Genomic DNA, 20535 nt, shown 5'->3' on the forward strand with positions numbered 1-20535 from the left:
GATATCCTAGGAAGTACCATCTGGGATTTTGATAAAACCCTCAAAGTTTGCTAACTAGGCTAGTTTGAGTCTACCCCATAGTGGAAGTTTAAGTTGCTCCAACAAGGATCGACTTGAGTTTTTTAAATCAAATCTATTACTAGTGGCTAGTTAATATTAGCAGATTCTAAAGTGATGTGAATTAGTCTTTTTGGTTTCTAATGATCCATCAAGTGTGATTTTTATTCCTTCTTAGGAAAGGTCTCAGCTTACCGAGACCACTAGCCATAGATCTAGTCCATCCTCCTGCTTTCCTTGAGAGAGTAGTTTTAGTTATTTAATTACTTACCACTTTAGGTTCAACATATAAAATTAGCATCCTTGAATGATTTCCTAATACGAATTCATTACATGCCTTTAATTTATGATAAAAAAACAGAGTAAAGTAATTCCTTCTTAATAGTTCCTTTCAAAAAAATGACTTTTAGAATGTTTTCTGTTCGAAGTATTATTCTCTCCAAGTTTCGTTCCCCAACTAGTATTGGACCTTCCAGAATATAGTTTGAAAATCGAAGGGTAGTTGGTAGTTCATAAGAGCCTAAGGAGTTTATGACCAAAGCCCCCTGGTATCCTCACCTCTTCCTACTAACTAGAAACCCCTACAATAAGACCTTTTGCGTCATGATTGGTCTAAAGTCACTAACGCAAAACAAAATAAGAAAAACCCCTTGGAGTAGGTTTTATTCACACTGGCCTTGGGGAGGTCTAGCGCCATCAAGAACACTACCTTAGCCGGCATTCTATGTTTACCAAAATACTACCTCAGTCGGCGATCCATACTTAGTCATCCATCTTTTAGCCTGATGATTTTAGGAAAGATTAGAACCTAGCTTACAATCACAAATATCTTATTTCGAATGCATTATACATAAGCTCTTAACAAGTTTATTTTCAAGACAAATCTTTTCTTTCCAAAAATAATAACGTTGAGGCAATCTAGCATAAGTGCCAAAATAACTATAAGTGACAAAATAACTTCAAGACAAATCAGCATAAGTGACAAAATCACTTCGAGACACATCAACATAAGTGACAAAATAACTTCGAGACAAATCAACATAAGTGGCAATACCTTTCAATAGTCTTCTTGGATTTCCTCTTCCTTGGGGATTAGTTTGGATTGAATTTAAGCAAGAATTTCATACTTGAGGATAATTCCCTTGGAGTTTCGTGGGTCTTTGCCCGCAATAAAAGAAAATCTTGATTAGTTTAATTATGAACAATATCATTTGGCAATTGGATATCAAGGTCTCTTATATACCGAGGATTAGCATTTGTGATTCAGAGATTTCATTTGATCAACACAAAAATCAGAAATATTAAATCTTTTAGGGACACAGTACCTTCCTTGTACTCGCATAGGTTCATCTTGTACAGACCCAAGTTAACCCTTCGAATTCATGGTTAAGAATTCCTCAAAGAAATTATATGCATTAATAGAATAAAATCTTATTTTTTGCATGCAACTTTTGTTGCCTATTCATGGGATAAAGGCCTGTTAGCTGCTTTTATTTAAGACGATTAGTACCTGAAGATCCATGACGAGTGCTTCAGTGATGGTATTCACGCCTTCATTTATAATCTGCATACTCGCCATTCCGTTTGTAGTAATTGTGTCTACAACATTATTGGCAGCTCCTGCCTCCACGACCTTTGTAGCTTTCTTCTTTAGGGACATGGTCTTTAATTAACCGCAGAAAAGGAAAATTTGGTGAAGGGTTAATTAGATTGACCAGGGGGAGGGGGGAAGCGATCACCAAAGATTTTGAGAAATCGAGAAGAGTCTTGATTCCACAGGAATGAATAGGATAGAAGGGATGGAGGAATTGAATTTGAGAGCTCGCAGAGTATCCTCCTTATCTTCTCAACGAGAAATTCCTATGCTTGTGCTTCTCTTGCCTCACTCTCTCTTATTCTATACTTCTGAGAAGGACCTCTCCCCTCTTGCTCAGATTACTCCCAATGGCTCCCTATATCTTTTATTTATAGCTAAATTAGAGAGGAAGGGTTGTGGCCAAGAAGAAGAGTTCTTTATGGAGGGAATCTTGGCAAAATCAGTAATCTAATACTCAGACCACAAATCTAATGGTTCCATTGGCTCCAAAAGGGGGGTAAAACTGCAAGACATCTGTCGACACCTAGTTGGAATTCTTCTAGATCACTCCTTCTTCTCCATGTTGAAAGTGTTATTTGCTGCTTATAAACTGCAATCGCGATACGCATGATTTCATCAATGTTTCTTTTTGCATTAAATCTCCAAAACTGGCTGAAAAAGCCACTTGTTTTTTTCACATGACACCCTTTTCTAGAAATTTTCATAGATTTTTAGGATATTTACTATAAATAATATCCAAAATATCAAAAATATACTAGTTTTGTCCAAAAATCTAGTATTTTTGGACCACTAATGATTAATATGACTCATAATTCTTGTTCACATGGTAACTTCCATGATGGGTGGCTACAGTCCTTGTCAATCCTGAAAATGTCAGGGTACGATCCTCGAGTCTTTTTTCTCGAGATCTTCTCTATTTAATGGTTTTAGAGTTCTTGAAGTCCATTTTGCGAGAAGTTGGAAAGATCTTAAATTAAAGTCGAGATGTCATATTGACTATCTCACAAGTGCTTTATATCAATAAACAACCAAATTGACTATCCTTTAGCACACACGTGATAGAACTAAGTTGACATGTAGCTATATGCTATTGAGCAATGAGCTTTCTTTGGTGAGCTGACCTACTCTTACATGGTCAGCTTGATTGATGAAACTTCTAGTCTATATGATTGATTTGAAACATGATATGAATGGTTCTAAAATTTAGTCACAATCTAACTAGCTACCTTGTGACATAGATGAGCCAATAAAGTATGGTTACAGTCACAAACTATAGAAAAGTAAGGACATGTTTGATTATTATGACTGGTGCTCTATTAACAACCTACCTGATTGCTCTTTAGCATACAAATAATAAATATTTTTTTTTCTATTGATGATTCCTTTGGTCATTTTAACTGGCCTAACAACTTGGCATGCTCAACTAATGCTAATTTTTAATCAAGGTGACTCTCTTGTATGGTTTTTGGTTGTGTGTCCATGAAAAATGCAAGGGTAATAATAACAAGAACCTCTTGTTTCAATGAAAGACTATCAGGTAAACTTTTCATTGCTTATATAAGCACCTTTGACTAATACTTTGTGCATCTATAGGGCATTGGTATTCGTTTTGATCTACTTGCTTGTCTCACAAGTGACTTTATCTCAGCAAATAGCCTATCTAGTTACCCTTTTGTAATATTTCCACGCAATTAAAAGTTAGTTGGTTAGTTCAAAAGTTAGTCAATTAATAAGTTAGTAAGGTTACTAACTAAAGACTAACTAAAGTAAAAACTAACTAACATTAATAACTAACAATTTTTATTTAATTAAAAATATATTTTTTAAAAATCGAGAGTCATAATCCAGCATTTTTCTCAGATTGACAAGGACCGTAGCCACCCTTCATGGAAGTTACAACATGTACGAGAGTTATGAGTCATATTAATCACTAGTGTTAATGTGTATAGTATGGATGGTCCAAAAATATTAGATTTTTGGGCAAAAACTTGAATATTTTAGATATTTTAGATCTTACTTATTGTAAATATCCTAAAAAGATATGGAAATTTCTAGAATTGGATGTCATGTAAAAAAAAGCAAGTGATTTTTTAGCTTGTTTTGGAGATCTAATACAAAAAAAAGAAGGATTTGTGAAATCACGCACACCATGATCGTAGTAACACAATATTAATGAGTTTGGAAATCTCCCAATTCCCATTTTTTGAATACTAAAAAGGTGGCACCCGGATAACATGACCATAAGTTTCTCAAAACCATATGATGTGACCTATCATTGGAAAGTTCTTTAACATTCCATGGGAGTGTACGTGGTGTCACTTAGATTCGTCTCTCGATAGGTGGGCACGTTACACCTTTAGCACATAGGTGTTAAAACTTAGGTTTGTAGCTATATACTGTTGAGCAATGAGCTTCCTTTGGTGAGATCACCTACCTTGACATGGTTAGCTGAACTGATGGAACTTTTGATCTATATGACTAGTTTGAAACACATATGAGTGGTCTTACATTTTAGTCATAGCCTAACTAGCTATCTTGTGGCATAAAAGGGGCAATAAAGTATGCCTACAATTATAGTTGTAAAGTATTAAGGACATGTTTTATCATTGCGGTTGGTATTCTATTAAAAGCCTAACTGGTTGCTCTTTAGCATATAGATACTAAATTTAAAAAAAATCTTACTTTAATCATTTAAACTAGCCCAACAACTTGGCTCAACTAATGTTATTTTTAAAGGGTGATTATCTTCGATGTTTTTGGTTGTGTGTCCATGAAGATTTCAAGGGTAGTAATAACAAGAAACTCTTGTTTCAATGAGAGGCTATCAAGTATAGTTGCCATTGTTGTTTTGAATTCAGTATATTGGCAATAAAAAGTTTTCTTACTTTGGTCAGTCAAACTAGCCCAACAACTTGGCTCAACTGATGCTATTTTTTTAAGGCTGATTGTCTTGGATGTTTTTGGATGTGTGTCCATGGACATTGGAAGGGTAGTATTTTACAATAAACTCTTATTTCAATGAGAGGCTATTAAGTACAGTTGTCATTGATGTTTTGAATTTAGTATATTAGCAACCAAATTTATTGTCCAGAAGCATACAAATGATAAGAGTGTATGCTTATGCTTGTAAGCTGAAGATAACTAATGCATCTTCTGATCGGGTTAATAGTATTGATGGTTGACATATCCTTTTGGGTTAGGTTTTATGCTTTTTTGGAGTTGACTGACTAGGTTGTAAAATAGATGAGAGGTTTCCCACCAACATTGTGTCTCAAAACTACATCATATAACATATCATGGGAAATCTTGATGAGAGGATTCTAACACACCAACCTCCAACATATTTGGAGTTTATATGCTCAAGTTATGCCCTTCTAATAAAAAAGTAACCTCAAAAGTTTGTAATGGTAGTCTCATCTTCATTTGTCCTTATGGAATATTCTATAGAATCCCAAACTACTTAAAAGGCTCAAAAGTGAGCCCAAAAATGAGCTTGGCCATTTTTCCTTTGGTTTAACATGTTCCCACTACTTCTCTCTTGAATCATCATCCATATTATGCTCATGTGAAGGCCTAATAGGAGGTGACAATTTATTAGAGTAAGATCTACCACTCCCTTTTCTTTCCCTCTTTGATATATATGGACCTCCATAATCTCTCTTTCTCTTTTCTTCAACTATAGCTTCTATATTTTGCGACCTGGCAAGATAAGCATAAATAGAAAAAGAATCCAGTAGAGCACCCCATCTTGTCTTTTTCCTAATACTCTTCCCTGCTTCATTTAAGTCTACTCTAGGAAATTTTCCCTTTTCTATAGTATGCATAGCATCATGTGTTTATATTATCATCTTCTTGCCAAGCACACATACACAAGCAAGAAATTTCTCAATTTATAAACCAAAGGTAGTAACTTCAACTGTAGCATATGCATTCTTTATAACCATATCATTAATCAATTTTTGCATTCCACCCTTTCCAAAATTTGAGTTAAGTAGTAAACCTATCTCACACCAATGAATCTTTCTAGCTTTGAAGAAAATTATATTTTGTCCAATGCATCTTTGTACATTTCACAATCTTTGTGCTTGTGCTTGATGCTATCACACTAGATACATCTTCGTACAAAGTGAATTGAATCCCTTGGTCATGCAAATCATTCTTTTTCCTCCATCTTTTCAAGCTTTGATTGCAACTCATGCATGCCCTTAAACAATTCATCCATCACATCATCTTTTGTCAGAATAGCCATTTGAAACCAGCTGCTTATCTACATGATCAAATACCTTGCTTGAAGTTGAAGGAATTAACCCAACATGTATCCTGGCTCTTCTTCTTTATCTCTTGACAAGCATAGATAGAGCATCCTTGACATTATGCCAATATGTCTCGAATCCATGTTCGGTAATTTCATCTTCTAAAAGCTCTTCAAGGCTCAAGTGCAAGGAAAAATCTATCTTTTGAAGAAATAATTCTATCCTTTTTTAATCTAGAGCCTATTGCTCCATATTATTCAACTAGTCTTACCTCCAATCAAACTCACGTAAAAGCTTTATATCAACCCTTTATTGGGTTTTGCAATCCACTTCAAGAAAGTTCTTTGAGTGACCAATCTTGTATCTTCCATGAAGAAGTACTCTTCCTTTAGAGCTTTCTTAAAGTCATCCCATGTATCCCTTTTTGCAAGTTTATGTGTAGTTTCAACTCATGGATTTCAAGTTGTACACAAAATACTAACTCATCCTATGAGTAGGTATCCCAAAGAAATCCAACTTCTTTGCATAAATCGTCAAGTAACTTGAAACATTAGGACTATCAAATAATTTAATCTAGCTTTCAATAGCTTGCAATACTTTTGTCACAACAATGACCCATGCTTCACATAAGACTATTGCTTACTATTGTTGTAGATACATGGTAAAAGTCCACAACAATTACCTCACATATTAAATGAATGTGTATAATCCTCCATAGTGCAAATCTCTTCCTTCAGCCTTTCATATCAAGCTCAACAAAGATGTGCGATATCTATCATGTATGACCAAAACCTATCATGGAATGCAGGTAAGAAGAGGTCACAACACAAAGAAAAGAAACTCTACAAAAGTATAAGGTATGAAGCAATAAAAATCTAAGAGATAAATGAAACCCAATAATGGAATATATTTATTACATAAGGGCTTGTGATAAATCATTATACAATATATATATCATATAAAGACCATAAAATTGAGGCTATGACTCAATAGTAACCCGATTTAAATCAGCCCATATGCATCAGTGCTTGCTATACATGAGATTAGGCATCAAACAAGATGTCCAAGGCTCAAAAATGGGCTCGAAACATGGAATAGAATAGTTCAATACTTATGAAGCTCATATAGACCCAAAGTAACCTATTCCAAAGATACTTCTTTTAGCCCAAAAATATCAGCTTTCAATTGGTTGTAGTAGTAGAACAAGAAAACCCAAAACATTCCTCAATATCCCCCTATTGGAATAGTAAAAAGTAATAATCTCCCATAGATCCAAGGTAGATATGAATACTTTGTTCTCATGAACAATAGTAGACAACTTGTTTGCCCTATTTAGAATAGTAGTCTAGAAGATCCTAGATAGTCCTCTCCTACACATTAAGAAGCTTCAACCTGTTATCTCTACTCTTCACTATGTGCGGGAGAGGGTTTTACTAGGTCTTATTGATCTAGTTTATGTCAGCACAGAGGATCAGGTAGCTGACATATTTACGAAGGCATTGGGTGCAGAGAAGCTGCGCAAGCTCAGAGACCTGCTTGTTGTGCAGGAATTGGGATTGAGCTCGAGGGGGAGTGTTGAGATATCGAGCTCCACTCGTGATATGCCAGGGTGACCGTTGTGCATTTATGTCACCGACTTGTTAGTTGTAGATGCGGTTGGTACACCACCCATGAATAATAGCTAGATAACAGCTATCCTTATCTACTCTAGTTCGTGGCTCAGTTAGTATGCCACCTTAGTTAGTTGAGTTTGGTTTGAGACCCATATATAGGGTTCTTCTATTTCTTTGTACTAGAGTTCTTTTGGCGTATACAAACTAAGCAGAGGAAAACTGTTTTTAGCCTCCACATGCGTGTGTATTCCCCCATTGTGCAAGCAAGAAAGCTACAAGTGAGACTCCTTCCTTCTCTCCCACAATCTTGACAGTAACATGTGACCTCAATTTGCCACTCCAAGGTCTATCAATAGAACTATGATTAGGAGACTCTTGTGGTCCACTCAATGTCTACGATTACTGACCTGTTTTCTACACAACCACACTCTCATGCTCATCAATCCCAATTGCTATACATTACTGTACCAGCTACTCATTTCATAAAAAACAATATCACTGCTAACTCTCAACTTGTGTGTAACAAGATTATAACATCTATATCTCTTCTACTCAAGAGAATGTCCAATAAATACACATTTTTCTACTTTGGAATCCAACTTCCTATGTAACTCATTAGGAATATGTATTTAAGAAATACATCCTAATAATTTCAAATGGAATAGATTTGGCTTTCTACCTGTAAACTTGTCTTCAGGTATCATACCATGTACAATAGCAGTGGGTGTCCTGTTCATAATGTATATAGCGGTAGCAATTGCTCCAGCCCAATAGTAATGAGGCAAATTTCTTTGTGACATCAGTGCATGAGCCACCTCTGCAATATGCATGTTTTCTCCTTAGCAACTCCATTTTACTAGGAAGTAGATCTATATGTATACTACTTTTCTACAGAAAATCAAAAAACTCATTGGAGAGATATTATCCCCCTCCATCCAATTGTAGGCATTTAATATGCAAGCATGTCTCCTTCTCAACCCAAGCCTTAAAGCTTTTAAAGTTAGTGAACTTCTCACTTTCTCATGCATTAACCTATACTTTGCAAGTATGATCATCAATGAAGAAAATGTAATACTTATAATCACTCAAAGTTGCAGTCTTTGTAGGACTCCACATCAAAATGTGTCAATTTAAGTAGCTTCTTGCATATATGCTTTTCATGTGGAAATGTGTGCCTTGCTTTCTTTTCAAGTTGGCATGCTTTACATGCTTTGTGCATCCCATCAACTCTCAACTTAGGCAATCCATCCGCAATCTATTTTGATTGCATGTCCTTCAGCTACTGCACATTCACATGATTAAAATATGCTAAATTTTAATATCAACCACAATACTTGAACCTTGTGCAAACATTGTAGTATCCATTTCCGAAAGACTTACATCAAGAGTAAACAATCTTTCAGCATGTTTTCCTTTTGCAATCAACCTGCAATGATTTTTAAGATCTTCTACATAAAATAACCATCAGATGTGAACCAAACCAACAATCCCTGTACTACCATCTAACCAATCAAAACCAAGTTTTTTGTAATATTTGGTACATGCAGCACATCAACCAAGTACTTAGTTTTGCTATCTTGCATACTCAAAGGAACATTTCCAACATGAGTAATGGGGTGAGCTATACCATCACTTGTCTCCACATAGTCTGGAGACTCTGGACTGTGCATCTTTCTAAATCACTCTCCATGAGAAGTCATGTGGTTAGATGCACCTGAATCTACATACCATACATCATTCTTTGATTAACCATTACTAGTCATAGTGTTTATAATGTGCTACATAATAAACTATTGTTTACTTCTGTCATCACTATTTCTACTATTGGATGCATAGTTACCTTATTGCTTTTTTCCATTTCTAATTTCAACCTTGTTTTTAAAGTAATCATTAGAAATGTGGCATTTTTAACCACAATGTCAACACTCTCTGCTATCAGCAAAATTTTGTTGCCTATTAGAATCTACAACTTGCCCTCTTTAGCTCCCCCCCTTCCTCAAGAATGTCCTCCTCTATTTTGTTGTGCATCATAACCTTGACTACAATCACCATCTTGGCCTTTGCCATGACCTTTACCGCTATTAGTAGAGTAAAATACCTATTTAGACTTGTTCTTGCTTTGAGAAGAAGAGAAATCTAAGCCAAGGTTATTCTCCTCAAGTATCAGCATAGAAATCAAGTCTCTGGAATCAAAGATATCATCCCTCATATTCTTAGATAACCTAAAGCTCTCGCATTCATCTCCAAGTCCATCTATGCATACGCACACGACATCATCATCATCAACTACCACACTAATAGATCCAAGAGCTTCCACAATACTCTTGATCTTCAAGGCATAATCATTAATGGAAAGATTCTCTCTTTTCACTTGGTTTGTAGCTTTTTAGTCTTTGTATTTACTTAAAACAGCCTTGCCAAATTCTTCTATGCAATAGTGGGAGTTTTAGATTCCTACAAATATCCCATCATGCTATCTATGAGACTGACTGACAACCAATACAGGACCTTACTCTATGTTTGCTCCCAATGTTTCCTAGCCTTTAATTATTCTACAGTAGCATTTCATATAGGAACTTTAGGTGCTACTTTCATGTCTCCTTCAATGTAACTCCAAACACCTTTGACGTTCAAAAAAATTATCATCCTGAAGTTCCATATAGGTTAATTGTTATTATCAAGATTCTTATTGACAAGATGGTTGAAGCTTTCATGAATATTGACAAAATAGAAAACCTTATAAAAGCTTGTAAGCAAGTTGGTACCAGGTATACCACAACTAAACACGTAGCCTTTTTCACTGACTGCACAATAATAACTATAATCTACAATTTGTACATAAATGTCTTTTGTGTCTACAACCCAATAGACACTTGGAATATTACACATTTAAAATCTATAACCTGTGCACCTCTAAATGAGGACACAGATAAAACTATAGTATATCCAACAAATTGCTATTAAGACCACGTGTAGGCCCTAAATGGAGGTCGAAATGACCTTAGATGCCAAAAATCATAGTGATTAATTAGAAAGGGCTAATATATAGTATACACACTATTCTTCTTGCTCACCAAGTTTCACTGCAATCGAAGATTGCAAGTGTGCAAACCTTAGGAGCCTTTTGCGCCTATAACCTAAGGCAAATCAAGCAAAGTGGGAGAGCTTTTTACCCATTGATTGCTTACTTGCTTTCTTGCTCTAATGCCTTCACCTTAGCCTTCAACCAATCTTCACGTAGCAGTGGGATGGCTCTGATACCATAAAAACAGATAAGAGAGGGGAGAGGTGAAGCACCCAAGAGAACATACACAAAAGCAATGAACACTTGAGAACACATAGAGATAAGGTTAAATTCTTCTTCTTCTTCTTCTTCTTTCTTTTTCTTCACACAAAAGAACTAAGTCTTCAACATGATAAAAGACTAATATAAAAGTACCACAATGGATGTACATACAATCACTAAGTGTGAACCCATTAGGAAAGAAGAGGTGGCACAATAAATTTGCCATAACAAAGGATGAACTACATGGATGTAGTCTACCTACAGAATCACTAACATATCCTCATGCCAGTCACCTAATATGCTAGTGAATAATATCATGCCACATCACGAAGGCACATTGTCAAAACATTTAGGGTTGAAAGTCTACCACAAGGATAAGAGATAGTAGGGTGAAGGGAGATTCAGGGAGAGGATTAGATGGAAGAGAAGGGGTTTAAAGAAATAAAAGATGTAGAAGAATACTCATAGAGGTGAAGCCTGTCAATTTATTTATGCATCCTGAGAAGATAAATCTCTTGTAGACTAAAAATGTACATAAAACAATATATTTCTCTCTATTGCTTAGACCGCCAATCTAATGCTTATGTTGGTTGCGAAAGGGGGGTAAAATACTAGGATACCTGCCCAGGATTCTCCCAGATAACTCCTTCTTTTTCTCCCAGTTCTTGGAGTGTTGTTCACTATCTAAAAACTGCGGTCTCATAATTTTGCCAATCCTTCTATTTGCATAAAATCCCCCAAAAATGGTTGAAAGGCACTTGCTTTTTTTTACATGTCATCCTGTTCTAGAAGTTATCTACAGTTTTTGGATCTTGATAAGAGATAATATCTAATATATCAAAAATTGGCTAAACTTGTCTAAAAATCTAGTATTTTTGAACCATCCACACTACGAACACTGACATTAATGACTAATATGGCATTGGATCTCTAGATCAATAAGAAAGCCAAATGATGATGCACTCTAGAGTTTTTCACACTGTGACCATGTAGCGGCATGACATCCACCCCCTCCTAACCTGCACATCCTCTGGCATGTGCCAAAGTCTTGCAGATCTGCAGTGTCAAAAGAAGTATCCTCTATCATGTTAATGTATTCATCTTCTACCTCTTCTTCTTCCATATTCTCATGTTCATGCTCAATATCCGACTCGTTCAACTTATATACTGAAGACTCCCTATGTTGAAAGAGCTTAATACGCTTTCCAACCACTAAAATCCTTAGAGATGTCCCATCCATCTTATTTAATGCATAGGTTGCATTATTAAAAACAAACCTTACCACATATGGACCAAACCACTGCTTTGCCACCTTCCAATTGCCACTATGTGATTTTCCAAGCTACTATCATAAACTAGCACCCAATCCCCTTCTTGTATAGCTCGTGTCGAAGTCTTTGTCGCTTGACAAACTTCTTCTTATTCTTGATCCTTGCAGTCTTCAGCTTTTTTATGGCTGTCTCAATGTCTTTAGGCCTTCTTTCTAACTACCTAATGTGTAGGACTAGCAACTTTTCTCTATTCAAACCCTCTTCCCATGGTATAACACTCCAAGTAGCAATAGTCTCCTCAATAGGCATGATTGGTTGTTGTCCAAACATTAATTCAACAAGAAAATACCCTATAACTACACTATGAGTGGTCCTATCATCCCATAAAGCAAAGGCTAACATTCTTGGCCACTCTTTCATCCTGCCCTTGCATGACTTTGCTAATCCCTTAATGATAGATTGATGACCTCTTTCACTTTTGCCATTTGCTTCAGGATTGTAGGTTGAAGTTAAAGCCAAATTGATACAAAATCATGAAAATAAGTCACGAGCCTCATCCGCATCCAATTCTCCTGTATCTGTAACCACTTTACCAACACAACCATACCTACAAAAGACTTCTTCCAATAAGAACCTACAAACTGCTTGAGTAGTCTTTGTACTAAGAGCTTGACCTTCCACTTGATTTGTCAAGTCTTCTCATGCAAGCACAAGATATCTCATATTCCATAAACCTGTAGGCATGGTAACCAAATCAACTACACATTTGTAATGCATAGACAATGGATAGGTTGGTTGCAACCCATCTCTATGCTTTACCATGGAATACATCTGACAGACAATGCATGATTCCTCATAATGCTCCACATCTTTATACATGTTTTGCCACCAATATTTCTCTTTGATCTTAGCAAATGTGGCCCAAACTCCTCTATGTCCAGCCCATAAGCTTTCATGAAACTCCTACATCACCTGTTGTTGAGAAGCCCTATCTCCCAATACACGTACTAGAGCTCCTCTCTTTTTCTTTGCATGATTCCATAAATATTTGTCTTTCAAGAAAAACCCATAAGATTTTCTTTTAATCCTTTTGAATTCAACTTCAGACCACTCAACCTTCTTTATCATAAGGCTGAGATATTGGCCTATTTTTAGCCAATCATCCTCATACAACTCTTCCAAAAAAATTGTTCTCACTGAAGCATAACACCAATTATGCTTTCTCTCTACTGCCCATCTTTTCCCCATGGCTGTAAGTTATTTTCTTACTACTGAAATTCATATTATAACACTTGTACCTCCAGTAACAATAGCTGCGTACTCATTCCATGCTATCATAAAGTTGTTTTCAGTACCTATCACATCATCCTCTTCATCTTCCATTAGCTCCTCTTCATCTTCAAATCTTGCACATGAAAGCATGCCAGCCACAAGGTTTTCTCTACCTGCAATATGTTGAAAATCAGGGTTAAGTAACTTTATATATGCAATCCACCATAACATGGCAACATCGGGAGTTGAGCAATTTGCTATCATGCCCAATAGAGGTAGACAATTAGTCTCTACTACTACATGAGCTCCCATAAAATACTCTTTATCACACTTAAGGGATGCCATTATACCCCAAATATCTCTTTTGACTTGAGAATATTTCCATTGCCATTCATTGAGGACCTTTGCTTCAAACCGAATGGCATACCTATTCCCATCAGCATCATCCTGACCCACTGCCCAACCAATGTCAATTGGGCTTACATCCACACGGTGATAATAATAGGCTACCCATTCTCATAATTTGCTCTCTTTAGTGTTGGGGTTGAAATCAATAAGCTCTTTAACTTCTGAATTGCCTTTGTATGTTGTTTACCCCACCAAAACTTTTGCCATTTTCTTAAGAGTTGATATAAACTTTCAGCCACATGAGCAAAATGCAAAATCCATATCAAGTAAAAGACACATGCACCCAAAAATCTTCTCACCTTGAATACATTCGAACATGTCTCCTGCATCTTGCTTATGGCATCAATCTTTATTGGTCAGGGATTTCTCCCATATGGTCCACACATATGCCTAACAACTAATACTTTCTCCACTCCAAAAACTGACTTTTCTCCTAACAGAGTCAAATGCACTTCTTCAAGATGGCTCAAAATCTTGTCACAATCAACAATATGATCAACCAAAAATCTTCTACATCCCTGCTCATTCAGCTCTTCATTCTTCTCAGGGATATCGCACCCTTCTATGGGCATATCATCAAGAAAGGGTAAGGTCAACTGAGGAATATACTTCCTCAAAACTTTATGCATAGCATTCATGATATGCGCCACACTAAATTGGTTGCTCCCTGTGGAAGCGTACACATCCTAACCAATCCAAGCAGTGTCTTCATGGTGGTGATATCCCAACTTTCCAATGCAAGCTGGAACTGATCATGTCCTAAATAAATCACCCATAGAGTAAATTGCCTTCCCTGCAAATGCTTCTGCAAATTCATCCACTATCAGGCCTGATCCAACATTCCTTATTGTGATCTTATTAACTGGTTGTAAATCTTGTATAAACCTCAAAGAACCATTTTTCTTTGGAATAGTAAACCACCAATTTGAATATGGAGCTGAAGAGGGATCCAAAATCCGCATCGTGATCTTCTTGTTCAAAAGCTCCAGCAACTTAGGAAAATATGCCCGAGGTACTAGAATAGGCTTTAAATTCCATGGCACATGAGGTATTGTAACCATCACCATAGGTGCAACTAGGATCAACACATCCAATTTCATCTGGCTGAAACACAAAGGCTTTCCCATGCCTTGCCAACATCTTCAAGAAACAAGCTCTTTCTATAGGCAAAAGAAATCTTGTATCACCAATTTTCAGCTTTTGTAAAGTTTCAGTTGTAAATTTATGTCCTACTCCATGTGGATCCCGCAAACTAGGTTGTTGAGTCACTTTTCTAGCCAACCCATCACTTTCAGGTGGTAAAGGCAAAGTCACTGGCTTAACCTTCTTTGCAACTGTTTTGTACTTTGTATCCACCCTTGCTTCAGCGTTGTTTTGCAGCCCATAATATTCATGCTCAACAAACTCTTGAATGGCTTCATACATCTCTAAAGTGTCAACATAAATAACCTCTTTTTTTGCCCTATTTTCAGCATTAATTGCTGCAGAAATTTCAACCATTGTATCAACATCAACCAGCCCTGAAATACCTTCATTTGCAGCCATCAAACCATATGTCTTCAGCTCTTTTTTAGCCCATACTACATATTTCTTTTCAACCCTGCACATGGCTGAAATATTCTTTAAACTACTAAGACTACATGATGTCCATTCTTGCAATCCAGACTTTTCCCTTTCTTGGAGGCATAATTATCTTCCTAGAGGCACTACCATAGCCTCCACTTATAGCACTGCTATCTAAAAACCCTTAAACTCTTGTACACTAGGTGGCATGGGATTATCCTATACCCTATCCCAATTGCGGGAATGATTCACACAAATAGTGAGAAATTGTACCACCTTTGTATTGTCTTTACTCCGAACCCGAGCATATGAAGAATCATCATCTAGGGCTTTTGTTTCCAACCTTGATTCCGAAATATAGGTCTGCCCCAAAATCACCAAGTACCTACATGAATCTTGCACAAAAAAATGATATTCATCCCTAATATCTCCAATAGTCACTGGTACATTCAGACAAGCTGCATAAAGATTCCCTGATAAATTGTTTGTTGCCCATGATCCAAGAGAGCTATGCAAGGTATCTCTCTTTCTCCCACTTTAACAATTGTCTCTGTTGTAGCACGAGCCCAATGTGTTCGTGAATAATGACTGCTTAGAATAAAATGAGCATATTCTTCTTCATGTACTTGTTGATGGACATCCCCATTATACATAGCCTTCTCTCTATGCTTGCTACTGCCCATAAGACCAATTTCAGCTACTACAAGCTTTCTGTCCACACTCCCATTTAACCCATTTTCAACATCAGCTTGCTCCAAATCAACATTACATACATCATCATATTCCCTCTGAAGTTGTTTCTCTATGTCTTTGTCAACATGCATCAAACTCTCGGAAGGCCCCTATGCTAGCAAAGGGAAAACTTTGTGGATGTTTTTAGCCTTTGAGCAAAGTCTTGATATAGGATGGAAAACGTATTGTCACAACAATGAAAAAAATAAATTTGAATAAATGGTTTATATTTTAAAATGATTATTTTTCTTTATATTCATGTTTATACTTAAATTCATGTAAAGAAATATTGTTTATTGGATTAATTAATAAAATTGATTTTTTAATATCAAACTAAAATATATTAGGTTAATTAGCAAAATAAAACTACTTTCATGGAAAGTGAGTGGTTAGATCCATGAGACCTTTCCTATGGCATGGTTGTCTCAATTAGTCGAGAGGCTTACACATGAAAAAAAATATTTAAAATTATAGGTAAGGATAAGTTAGGAAGGTCCGTTAGGGGGGTGAAGTGGAGACTATACCTTATGGATAGAGGGGTTGACATGTATCCCTCCCCCTCATTTTTTACTTTCTTTGAACAAAGTGTGCCAATGGTCTACTTTCGTTTAAGGAATGATAATAAAGGAGCCACCTTATGTTGATGTTAGAAAATGCTGATAGGAGACCGTAGTAATAATTTAGTCCCTCCTTAAGGTGGATCCTTGTGGGATTAAGGTGTGGAGCTTTCCTTGTTAGATAAGCTCAAGAAGCATAGGCTATGGAGCTCAAGTTTCCCATGGGAGTTACAAATGAAAGTTACCTTGATTACCTCTTAAAGGACTACCAAGAATTCATGATATTAGGATTCGTTAGATAGAGACATTACACCCTTGACAATGTATTAAAGACTCTATGAATGAGAGAGAGAGAGAGAGAGAGAGAGAGAGAGAGAGAGAGAGAGAGAGAGAGAGAGAGAGAAACCTTTAGTTCACCATTGATATCAATGGCCACAGTCACATCGAAAGAAAAGCTTGGTTCAAATGCTGTCCATTGACGAAAACTATTTACAAAAATTGACATCTATGAGCTTGAAAAATTTATGGTGTATATCATCATTAAGAGTAAATCATTAGATAACACTTTTGCAAATAACATAGAAATTTTCATATATTCTAGATGAAAAAGTTAAATTTTGTTATATAATCAACATGATCTAGAAATATAGTGCTTATTAGTGTACTTCGATTGTAAGGATCCTTCTATGGTATAAAAATTGATTATCGAGTAACTGACAAGGTTTGTATTTACTAAAAGGAGGATAAGAAATAGCTTGTGATACATATCAATTAGATACAATGTTAGTCTCTATCAGATGTGACTTTTGATATTAATCTAGACATATAGATCTGGGGCAAGGAGAACCACATGTGACCAATCCCATATTCTAAACATGTCCTCATTGCTTTACACACATCATGGATCACCAAAAGATTTCACAAAATATTTTTTCATCAAAATATTTGACAACAATGGTTGATCTATACTAGTGAGTGATAGCCACCACTAGTAGGATTGATGCATGAATTATGAAAGGTCTAAGGTTCAAAAACTACAACTAAGCAACTCCATGGTGCCTCACCCTTTGGAGTGTTCTAAATTTAGGTGGAGGTATTGGGCTGAAGCCCAATAAAGTCTAATACAAAAATGTTCATCTAAGGAAAATGAACAAAATATGGTCTACACTCACTTATTATAAAACTAATTAGCTTTTGATTGCATGCATGTAGGCCCAGGCTTACATGTGGTATTTTTTGAGAGTACATTCATCATTGGAAGAAATGTAATCTATAAAGCCAACAAGAGAAGTAGATAGATTATTACAAATCTAATTAGCTAATGATTGCATGTCTAAAGGCCCACACTTATCTTTGGAATTTGTTGACAATACATTTATCATGATTATGGAAGCAATATAATCTATAAAGACAACAAGAAAAGTAGATAGTTCTCTTTTTGGAATTCTAAATTATGTTCATTGGCTTTAAGAGTTTTATGTAAGTTCTTGCTTATGATGCTAGAGAAATTTGTGGGTATCAAAGCAAAGAGGTGTCTACTTGCATAGGAAACAATGTCCATACATCCCATTGGTTGTAGGTAAGCTTAAGCTAAATCTAGCATTTATTAATTAGTTGCAGATAAGATCAAGCTAAATCTACAATTTACCAATGTATTATCAACGCCTCGCATAAATCTTAACTCACTAGCAATTATTGTGTTTAACAAGATTCTTAATCAGAACTAAAAAACTTCACTTATGGATTAAATTATTCACTAATATGACAGCTTCAAAACTAAAGCATAAGGGGGAAGAAAAAACCATATTTTAAGTGTGCTCATGGTGACTTGCAAAATTTCAAGGAATTACCTCACTAGTACTTCCATAGTGGAAAGGTTTCCTTATTTGGAATATGGTTTGTAGAGGGCATTTATGTAATATATGCCTTTACACAATGTTATTGCAAACCATATATGTTGGTTGAACTCTATATGTCCGATTATGCTTGGACAAGTTGGTCAATCCCCAAATCATGAAGTATAAGGAGCCTAAATTTCAATACTTTGGGAACTTTGATTTGATCGATGACCTACCATTATCACAACTCTTTAGTGTGTGTTCTCGTAAAAGACACACCAAACCTTGACAATGAGCTAATCTACATCTGATCATGTTAAGTACTTTCTTTTCTCAATTGGTTGTAGAAAATGGATTTTGTTAGCACTATTTCAATTAGGGACCAAATTTTGCACATAGGGTTAATCTCATCATCATCATCATAATTATTGCCACCACTAGCATCGTTGTCATCCTCCTCCTCCTCATCATCATCATCTACTTTTATTAATAGGTACATCCAAACAACACACAAAAGTTTGTCGAAGCCATGTAGGTACACTTTTACTCATTGTTCAAGAAAAATAAGCCTTTTAATATTTTCTTGTGATTATTTAAGAAACATACCCCTCTAGTTTAAGAGATTTCTATAAATGTGCAACAATAAGATACTTCTAACATGCATAGAATATTTTGTCAAGACCCCTTAGATAACATATGGATAAAATATACATAAAAGTAGGTTCTAAACTATGGTCTCCAAAATTTGGAGTTTATATACTTAATTTATAAACTATGTTCTTTTCAAAATTTTGTGAGACCTACTCATAATGGTTATGAGTACCATGCTCATATGCATCCATGATCTTGATGAGGAGATTATTGTTTATTGGTAGTTGGATCTTCCATTTATATAGTTACTTGACTTGATGGCTTGCAAATGTCTTTCTTATATGTGTGTTATCCTCTTAAATTGTTACTATTACTTATGTAGAGTTTAGGCTAAGTGGCTTCAAAAATGGGTTGAGTTATGTATGCACTTCCCTCCTAGATTCTAAACCTATCATTTCATATGTCGAAGGATTTTCAAGTTTACTCATACTAAATCTTTTAAAGAAACAATATATTGGATCTATAAATGTGTAGCTCACACTACTTTGATGATGACATTTAATGATGGCTTCAGATCAGTGATAAAATATAATTGATTTCCTAGGCCTTAATTTTGAGAGTGATCCAATTAGACAATCTTGTTGCATACAAAGATTTATGTTGCTTGTTGACAACTATCATTCAATAGCTTAAAAGTTTAGAAATAGAAATATAGGTCAATGTAATTGTAGCTAAGATTATATATTTTTAGTTAAGAATCTTTACTACAAAGTAGGACTTGTGAGCTTGTGCTTCATGTTCTCTCCTTAACAAATCTATATGAGATTTCTTTATGAATCAACTTTTTCCCTTAACATTTTTTTCACTTTTCACTTGAACATACTTATCCTTCTTTCCCTTGCTAGCACAGATGATCTAAGTACAAATTCAAGATATGAATCTTTCATTAAGATCCCATTCCTTAGTGGTTCTTTCTCTTCTTCTTCTTTTGACTCTATTCTTTCTCTACAAGCATCTCTTCCAACCAAGATTGATAGTTCAATAGAAAAAATCATATCTTCAAGCTAAATTGTCCATAAATTTTTATTGACATGTTGATTTTTGTTTGTTAGGTTAGATTGTGACTAAACTTATGCATTAAAAACAAACATATGGAAACTTTTGATTTGGATGTAAGTGTTTCATGTACAATGCATTCAAGAATTATTAGGCTAGAATGAATATATGGTATCTATTTCATACTAAAAAATGTGAATCTTATACATGTAAAACTTGGTTTTATTACTCTCTTTAGCTACTTCTTTGTAGTTAGGTGTCTATTTTGATATGTTGATAGAAGACAACTCTCAAGATAGTCAAAGATTGCTAAACATAAAGAATAGTTATCTTTCCAATGAGAAACTTTAAAATATGGTAAGGATGGCTATTTTCTCAAAATGGAACATGCTTAAAGAGGCTTAGAATTTCCATGGCATATCTTTCTTTTTTTAATGCAAA

At 35.5% G+C, this 20535-nt stretch overlaps 1 protein-coding gene across 5 annotated transcripts in view; it reads right to left on the reverse strand.

Moving 5' to 3' along the window:
- The window catches only part of LOC148035922 (uncharacterized), a 352895-nt gene that overhangs the window by 206016 nt on the left and 126344 nt on the right, over positions 1-20535 (reverse strand). For all 5 annotated transcript variants that reach the window (XM_087679037.1, XM_087679036.1, XM_087679035.1 and 2 more), the window contains one exon: positions 17016-17094. In XM_087679037.1, coding sequence (XP_087535163.1) covers positions 17016-17094 — 79 coding nt within the window. The remainder of the gene's footprint in view (positions 1-17015; positions 17095-20535) is intronic.

Source organism: Lygodium microphyllum, chromosome 5 (assembly GCF_053477565.2).
Source record: "Lygodium microphyllum isolate KBCC chromosome 5, Lygodium_microphyllum_v1.1.10, whole genome shotgun sequence".
NCBI classification, from domain to species: Eukaryota; Viridiplantae; Streptophyta; class Polypodiopsida; order Schizaeales; family Lygodiaceae; genus Lygodium; species Lygodium microphyllum.